This window comes from Nerophis lumbriciformis, linkage group LG10 (assembly GCF_033978685.3).
Source record: "Nerophis lumbriciformis linkage group LG10, RoL_Nlum_v2.1, whole genome shotgun sequence".
NCBI lineage: Eukaryota > Metazoa > Chordata > Actinopteri > Syngnathiformes > Syngnathidae > Nerophis > Nerophis lumbriciformis.
This window is the reverse complement of record NC_084557.2, coordinates 22,183,539-22,192,763: the sequence shown is the minus strand read 5'-3', so window position 1 is coordinate 22,192,763 and position 9,225 is coordinate 22,183,539. Positions and strand designations below refer to the sequence as shown.

At 43.1% G+C, this 9,225-nt stretch overlaps 1 protein-coding gene across 1 annotated transcript in view; it reads left to right on the top strand.

Annotated features, from left to right (window-relative positions):
• Positions 1-4,656: 4,656 nt before the first annotated feature.
• mrpl23 (mitochondrial ribosomal protein L23) overlaps positions 4,657-9,225 on the top strand; it is an 89,706-nt gene continuing 85,137 nt past the window's right edge. Inside the window, exon 1 of the mRNA XM_061970014.1 lies at positions 4,657-4,793. Coding sequence (XP_061825998.1) covers positions 4,774-4,793 — 20 coding nt within the window. The 5' untranslated portion in view covers positions 4,657-4,773. The remainder of the gene's footprint in view (positions 4,794-9,225) is intronic.

Genomic DNA, 9,225 nt, shown 5'->3' with positions numbered 1-9,225 from the left:
TCATGACGGTGTATGGCAGTGTTGGGTATAGTGTGGGATAGGGTGGGTAATGTGGTGTTGGGCCTGACTGTATTCCCCATGCTGGCAATGTCTGCGGCCCACAAAGTCCAATATTGTTGACTGACCCAATTGACTGGTAGGATGGCTGACCAAGAGACTCGTAAGTCAGTGTCCTGGGTGGTCTCCTGACTCGCACTGGTCTCCTGACTGAACCACACTGAGGGGAAGTAGGACTGTCCTGGTTAGTGTCATACCTGGCTTGGCAATGTTCATTTTCAGCATTCTGTTCATATTCGTGTTCACTGGATTGTTCTTGCTCCATCAGTTCAGGTTCCTCTGCTGTGAAGCTGGGAGGCTGTCTGTGCTCTCCTGCTTGTGTGGTCAGCCTTGCTTGTTCATGTAAGGATGGAGAAGTAACATGGTTTCTATGAGGCACATGGGTGGTTGTTATATTTGACCTTTGTGACTCGGCTGGCCTTGATACTCTGAGCCAGTACTGTGGTCTTGGGCCATCTTCATCAGAGTCAGATGAAGCACTGCTTTGGAATGTCTCTCTCTCTGCATTCCTTTCAACCTGACTCCTATTCCTTTGTCTCTCTTTAGTCGGTGCTTGGTTCTTTGACTGTTCAGCCACACTCACAGGTAAGTCGTTTACAAGGTGGAGGAGATTCCTATGTAGAGTACGGACTTTGCCACCACCTGTCTCTGGAGACACTTTGTAAACAGGGCTGTCATTTATTTGTTCCTTAACAATGTTTACCGTTTGTTCCCAGTAGGACCTGAGCTTTCCTGGGCCTCCTCTCTCACTCATGTTGCGAACTAAAACCCTGTCACCAGGCTGTAGAACAATTCCCTTCACATGAAGGTCATATCGTCTCTTGCCTCGTGCACTGGACTGCTGACTGTTCTTAGATGCAATGCGGTAGGCCTCTTTCATTCTCACAGCCCATTTGTCGGCGTACCCTTGGGGTGTTTCACCCTCCTCTTCAGAGGACAGACCAAAGAGCAGATCAACAGGGAGGCGGGGGTGGCGCCCAAACATGAGGTAGTGAGGTGAGAAACCTGTGGCCTCGTGTCTAGTGCAGTTGTATGCGTGCACCACCTGTGGTAAATGATCCTTCCAGTTGCTCTTTTTCTCCTCTTGCAGTGTTCTCAACATCTGAAGCAACGTCCGATTGAATCTCTCGGCAGGGTTTCCCTGTGGATGGTACGGGGTTGTCCTGGAGTGTCCCACCCCAGACAGTTGCTGAAGGGTCTTAAACAGGGAGTTCTCGAACTCTCTGCCTTGATCATGGTGCAATTTGGATAAAAAACCAAACCGAGGGATGAAGTCATTAAATATTTTCTCTGCAGCTGTTCTGCCTGACTTGTTTCGTGTTGGATATGCTTGGGCAAATCTGGTGAAGTGGTCTATGACTACTAAGATGTATTCGTATCCACCCTTGCTTTGCTCCAAGTGCATGTAATCGATAGACACAAGCTCAAGAGGTGCACTGGTCGTGATACTGCCCATTGGTGCTCTATCATGGACCACAGGTTTCTTTTTCTTGATACAGGGGCACTGTTTTGTGACATAAACCTCAATGTCCTTTTTCATGAAGGGCCAATAGAAACGATCTCTTGCCAGCCCAATGACTCGCTCTGATCCTAGATGAGCCATGTCATCATGGAGATGCTTCAATACAAGGGGCCGATATTCAGAAGGTAGGACAAGCTGCTGTCGGCCCCCTGCACTCCTGTACAGTAGGCCACATTCCATATACAGTTTACCCCACTCATGCATGAGTCTTTTCACAGGGCCACCTGCTTTCTTCCTGTCCTCATTTGTCAGTGCTGTTTTTGTCTGTTTCAGCTTGATTATCTCACTGATGGCTGCATCCTGCCTCTGAGATCTGATTAGTTCACTTTGGCTGATGGTCGGTACTGGGGACTTAACTTGAGACTCTGAACTTTGGGCCAGGTTAAGAGAAGCAACATAGGCAATGTCATACCTTTTTGCAGCCTCACTTCCTTCCCAAGTAGCATGTATTGCATCTCTGTCGAGCTCTTCAGTACACTCCTCAACATAACGGTTTATGTCCAGTGGGAGACGAGACAGTGTGTCAGCATCCACATTGACTTTTCCTGGCCTATACTTTAGGTTGAATCTGAAGTCAGCAAGCTCTCCAACCCATCTGTAGCCTGTGGCGTTCAGCTTTGCAGTACTCATCACGTATGTTAGTGGATTATTGTCTGTATGCACTGTGAAGGATGGGGCGTAAAACAGATAATCCCTGAATTTTTCACATACCGCCCACTTTAAGGCTAAGAACTCCAGCTTTCCAGAGTGAAAGTTATAGTTCTTTTCAGCGGGGGTCAATGTCCTTGAACCATATGCAAGCAGCTCTTGGATGTACTGTTTGACCTCTTGATAGAGTGGTTTGGGAATGGATGAATATGTTTTTTGGACCGGAATGTCATCTTTCAGACTGATGGTCATATGGAGGGTTGGGATGTTCCCAATGTCACCATCATTGCGAGCAAAAGCTCCTGATTCCTCCATCAACATTTGTTTCACCTCCTCTTGTTGATCATCTGTCAGATGACTGACATCCACTGGTGGGTGCCACAGGTCTGCAGTGGGTGGGACCTGATTAGAATTGGGGGGAGGTGAGGAGTCAACAGTGTTAACATGAATACTCTTATGGTCACTGTGGGGACTGTCTGTCTCTATGACTTTGTCAATGGGCTCAATGATGCCTAGGACTGTGAAGCTTGGCAAGGTCACATCATGTTGGGAGTGGTTTGACACTGGAACTTTAATGAAACACCTGTCTGTCTGGTGAATCTCCATTAAGCCTGCTCCAATGCTCAATGACTCCAGCTGTACACTGTCAAGGTTGGGTTCAAACAACACAAATGACTCTGAGGGGTTGATATTGGCTGGAACCCTGCACTTAATGTGAACTACCTGACCTGAACAAATTGTGACCTCTTTGAAACCCACTTTTACAGCAGCATTTTCCTCTTTTGGGGAGTTCTGAGTCCGAATAAAACTCACTATGGCCCCAGCACTAACATCATCAATCTCCATGGCACCTGCAAGGAGGTTAGACAGAATGGACATGAGTTTAGGCCGGCCTTCATTACTCTTAATGAGTTCTTGGATTACATTAAAACCAACTAATGGTCTGTCTAGTTTCAGGCAACTCACTAGGAAGGGTACACGGATGGATAAGTCTGGATCATCATTGCCTTGCAGGTTTACCACCACTTCAACCCATCCGTCGTAAGGCACTTCATCACCCGTGACTGCCGAAACATTGTAGCCGCACTGTAGACACACCACCTCTGCTCTGTCGCCGCACCGCAGACACGCCACCTCACTTCAGTAACGTGCAGTCACTCTGGCCTTACGGGTTCATATATATATCACTGGATCAGCAACCGTCAAACCATCAATGGCGTTGCCGATCCCGGACGAGCCCCCAAATATCTGTTGCAGGTCCCAGGTAGCCAGGACAAGCAGTCAGATAATATTGTCCTGTTAAACAGGAGGAAATAAGCACACAGAACGTTTCAGTTGGTCACAGACTGGTCGCTCTCGTCAGAATGACAAGACACTTCCGGTCTGTAGGTGATCGCATTCAATTGGGAAGAAACACCCTGCTGCCCCCTACTGACCAATGTGAATATTGATAAATGTGGAATGACAGCTCCAAAAACGAATTCAAACCATAAAATAAAATAAATATATCAACACAAAAATGTGACACATTATGGGTGGGTCACATTATCTCAAATAACTAGAGTATCATACAGTAACTAATGATATTTTCATTTGAGAATCAACTTTAGAGCACAAAGATCTGGTATCGGCGGTATCAATATTTTGAAAGTGCAAAAATATGTGAGTAAAATACAACTGGTGTGCTCGCTGACAAATTTTGCTTCAAAATACACTACGATGGGACTAAATAATACTGTTAGGAATTAAGGTGAATCACGTACATTAAAATAACTGACAGCATCAATAAATGTATGCTAGTAGTGCTGTCAAGCGATTAAAAAAAAGTGATTTATTATTTCATGATCTGTAATTAACTAATCTCCTTTTTAAATCTATAAAAAGGCAGAGAAAAGCCCTTAACTTGGGATATTTTCATTTAAATTCATTACATTATAATAAGATAGGTATTTAAACAAAAACGTGGCTCCAAAAAGTCATTTATTGTTTTTAACAGACTTGAACATATGCAGTCTCTTTCATTTACTAAAATAAAACATCCGGTCCATATTATTAGTGTTGAATTTAAAACATACAAAACAAACAAACAGTAAAAACACTTTTTTGTGTTAAAGGCTTGAATGTTGAACTTGTTGTTTTTCATCTGCTTCAGAAAATTTGAATAAATACAACAGACCCATCAATCACAGTGCAAACATATGTTACAAATAGTTATTTACCAGAACAAATTTGCATCAACTCAATTATTTCACAAAACAAATTGATCAAGCTCGAAACAAACTTTTGCACTTTCCAGCCCCCGTAGTGTAGCCATAAATAAATAAACACGGTAACTGTAAAACCTGCACTAATTCAAAAACAAAACATTTCCTTCTTTGCCGAGGAGGTAATGTTTTCGTAAATGCGCATGGGCAGGAAAAAAAAGCACACATGCGCAGTGGGTTTGTCCCCGGAAGTCCATACTCGCACATGTCCCAAAACAACCTTGAAAGGAATACACAAGCAGCGTGTTGTCAGCCTGTTTGATACAACACACCGCAACAGAGATGCCAGTAACAAGAACATTGTAAGTTATCGTCCTCTACGCCATTTGAGCTGTTAACAGACTTGAATATACGTTTTAGTTTCGCGTCCGTCTCAGTTAGTTGCCAACTAAGCTAGCAGTATCTGCTAACCTTTAGACCACTTAATGTTCATTTCTGATTTCACGTAAACTTGAACGTTTATCGTTTTAATTTCATGTTTGTGTACTCCCTTTAGTCACATTAATTCGCTAACAATGTCCTAAGGCCAGAACTGAGTGCGACAAGACTTGTCTCTAGTGTTAGCCCTATATGCTAAAAACAATATCAGCAGCGGTGTACTGTTGGCTAAGTTTATAAAAAAATGTTATCCTTCATGCGTTGATTGGACAATAAAGCACATAAATTAAAGAATCCCAAACGTAATTTATTTTAATCCCCGTCTTGCAAATTGACAGCCTGTTATAGGTATATCATCCCAGATTTGAGGTAAGCACAGTGATACAGGGGTTAGTGCATGTGCCTCACAATACGGGATCCTGGGTTCGATCCCCGGGGTCGGGGTCTTTCTGTGTGGAGTTTGCATGTTCTCCCCGTGACTGTGACGGCTTCCTCCCACCTCCAAAAACATGCACCTGGGGATAGGTTGATTGGCAACACTAACAATTGGCCCTAGTGTGTGAGTGTGGATGTTGTCTGGGGTAAAAAAAACAACAAACCCCACAAGGGTTTGAATGAGAGCCAATAGTATTTTTTGTTTTCGATTACTTAATTTGGGCAGCACGGTGGAAGAGGGGTTAGTGCATCTGCCTCACAATACGAAGGTCCTGAGTAGTCTGGGGTTCAATCCCGGGGTCGGGATCTTTCTGTGTGGAGTTTGCATGTTCTCCCCGTGACTGCGTGGGTTCCCTCCGGGTACTCCGGCTTTCTCCCACCTCCAAAGACATGCACCTGGGGATAGGTTGATTGGCAACACTAAATGGTCCCTAGTGTGTGAATGTTGTCTGTCTATCTGTGTTGGCCCTGCGATAAGGTGGCGACTTGTCCAGGGTGTACCCCGCCTTCCGCCCGATTGTAGCTGAGATAGGCTCCAGCGCCCCCCGCGACCCCGAAGGGAATAAGCGGTAGAAAATGGATGGATGGATGGATTACTTAATTTGCAATAATGACTATTTTGGGGGCAGCACGGTGGTACAGGAGTTAGTATGTGTGCCTCCCAATACGAAGGGCTTAGGTTCGAGATCTTTCTGTGTGGATTTTGCATGTTCTTTCTTCCTCCCACTTCCAAAGACATAGGTTGGGGGTAGGGGACTGGGGATAGGTTGATTGGCAACACTAAATTGTGTGTGAGTGTGAATGTTGTCTGTCTATCGTGTGTTGGCCCTGCGATGAGGTGGCGACTCGTCCAGGGTGTACCCCACCTACTGCCCGAATGCACCCCCCGCGACCCCGAAAGGCGCAAGCGGTAGAAAATTGATGGATCCCAGATTTGTTCTGAATACAATTTAATTCTATTAACCTGTTTAAATGATAGTGAGACATCTATTGGTATGTTTATAAATACTATTCCGTAGTAGCAATAGGGGTGTTAATATTCATGTACTCCTGCTTGCAATTCAATATATCCTGTGAGAGTCAAGGATTAAACACAGTGACATTATAACAAATTATGCAGAGCAAGGACATTACTTTAGCACAGAGGTCGGGAACCTTTTTGGCTGAGAGAGCCATGAAAGCCAAATATTTAAAAATGTATTTCCGTGAGAGCCATATAATATTTTTTAACACTGAATGCAACTAAACAATTAAACATTTTTAAGTAAGACCAACATTTTTATGGTATAATAAGTCTGTTATTCTTTTTAATAACATTGTTATTCTAAAGCTAACCAATAATAAATATAATACTTCTTACCATTAATGCGACTTCTTGAACAGGTGCGATAGAAAGCGGGTGGATGGATTAAAATGCATGAGAATGTTTTATCATTTGAACGTTATTTTTAACACTGTGATTAACAGCGGAATGATTAATTACTTATCATGTTAAGCAATGTCAGCTAAGATTTATCTGAGAGCCAGATGCAGACATCAAAAGAGCCACATCTGGCTCTAGAGCCATAGGTTCCCTACCCCTGCTTTAGCATAATGTTTTGGAGTGCCAAAGGTGGGGCCAAGAGACCAAATTTGGAAGCCGTTTGGTTTGACCTGCCAAATGTAACACATATTTATTTAGGGACGGCGTGGCGCAGTGGAAGAAAGGCCGTGCGCGACTCGAGGGTCCCTGGTTCAATCCCCACCTAGTACCAACCTCGTCATGTCCGTTGTGTCCTGAGCAAGACACTTCACCCTTGCTCCTGATGGGTGCTGGTTAGCGCCTTGCATGGCAGCTCCCTCCATCAGTGTGTGAATGTGTGTGTGAATGGGTAAATGTGGAAGTAGTGTCAAAGCGCTTTGAGTACCTTGAAGGTAGAAAAGCGCTATACAAGTACAACCCATTCATCATTTATCATTTACTAGAGCTGCAGCTATCGAATATTTAGTAATCGAGTATTCTATCGAATATCTCGATCGATTAATTGAATAATCAAATAAATCATATTTTTGCCGAATTAATTTAATTATACATGTTAAGATGTGCCCTCAATTATTGCGTTTGGGCTAATTGTCTTTTTTCCCCTAAATGCCTGTTTTCATTATTGAAGGCTGACACGCACAGCTAAAATGTGTCTGTTGTTGATTGTGCTAATTTGTGTGTGCTAATAAAAACAGGTGTGCTCACAGCCCTATGTGCTGTGTGGTGTGACCGCATAAATGAAGTTCTTGTCTCTCGTGCGTTTTTGATGATTATTATACGGTGCCGTTTAAAAGTTGGTTTCTCCGCGCAAATTCGCTGAGCTGTTTTCAACCCGCCAACAATACATAAACAATAGAAAAAGACAAACCACTTAATGACAGCAGTTTTACATTTTAAGAATGTAATGCAGTTCACTGCATTCATTGCATGCAAAATAGTAATCAATGTTCATTTTGCCATCATAACATGTTTGAGATGAAAACAAATATACCGTATTTTCCGCACTATAAGGCGCACCTAAAAACCACAAATTTTCTCAAAAGCTGACAGTGCGCCTTATAATCCGGTGCGCTTTATATATGGATAAATATTAAGATTCATTTTCATAAAGTTTCGGTCTCGCAACTTCGGTAAACAGCCGCCATCTTTTTTCCCCGTAGAAGAAGCGCGCGGTGCATGCTGGGATATGTGACGTTTCATTTCCATTTGTGTGTTTATGTAAAGACCCCAAAATGGCTCCTATTAAGTGTGTTGTCTGTCTAATTATAAATAATGCAGACGAGGCGTGTTAACTGAGTTCTCAACGTTTACTCACAGCGTGCTCATAACCACATTCTAACTCCCAGCATACAACGCTTCTCAGGGCTACCGCGCATGCTCGTAACTATCGTTGCATGCTGGGTAGTGTAGTTGTTATATTTGCTAGCTCATAACATCACATTAAGAGACACGCTTACGCGCTTAATTCAATACTCGCCGTCATTCCGGGTGGATTGACAAAAGACCTCCAGCCGCTAGATATTGGTGTCAACAGGGCATTCGAAGCTAGACTGCTAACTGCGTGGGAACAGTGGATGACAGAAGGCGAACACACGTGACGTTCACCAAGACAGGGAGGCAGGGAGACAGCGCCAGACGACATTTTGGATCCCACATTCGCCCAACTTTTCAATTCGGACAACGAAGGAGAATAATTCGAGGGATTTATGAATGAAGAATAACTTCAGAAAGTGAGCGTTATGTTTATTTTGTGTGTTGTGACATTAACGTTCGAGCAACATTATGTTGCTATTGCTCTGCACTATTTTGAATTTTACTATGTTTGTGATTGCACATTTGCGTACATTTTGGGAGTGAACAGAGTTGTTAGAACGCTGGTTTTTAATATATTATTAAAGTTTGACTGACCTATCTGACTGTTTTTTTTGACATTCCTTTAGCGCAGTTAGATGCGGCTTACAACACCGGGCGGCTTATAGGTGGACAAAGTTTTGAAATATGCCGTTCATTGAAGGCGCGGCTTTTAACCCAGGGCGCCTTATGGTGCGGAAAATACGGTATATAAATTAGTTCAAAATTAATATTCGCTGAGAAAGTTAAAATAAAAATATATTATTATTAAAAAAAAACTAGGAACAGTTTTCATTATATCAAACAAACATAAAAAGTGGATCAGGTAGTGCCTTTAATACTGCATTTGAAATGTGCAACTTCATATTCAGAACCAATATTGCTGACAGGAACTTGTCACACAAGTGCTACCACTGTGAACAAGGACTTGGAACTCTTACATTCTACAGAGACTATAGTGGGTGCAAGCGCAAGCTATCCAAGTAGCATGTGGTTGCATGACTTGAATAACCCGAATAACTTTGCACAACTTCTTTCTAATGAAAGGC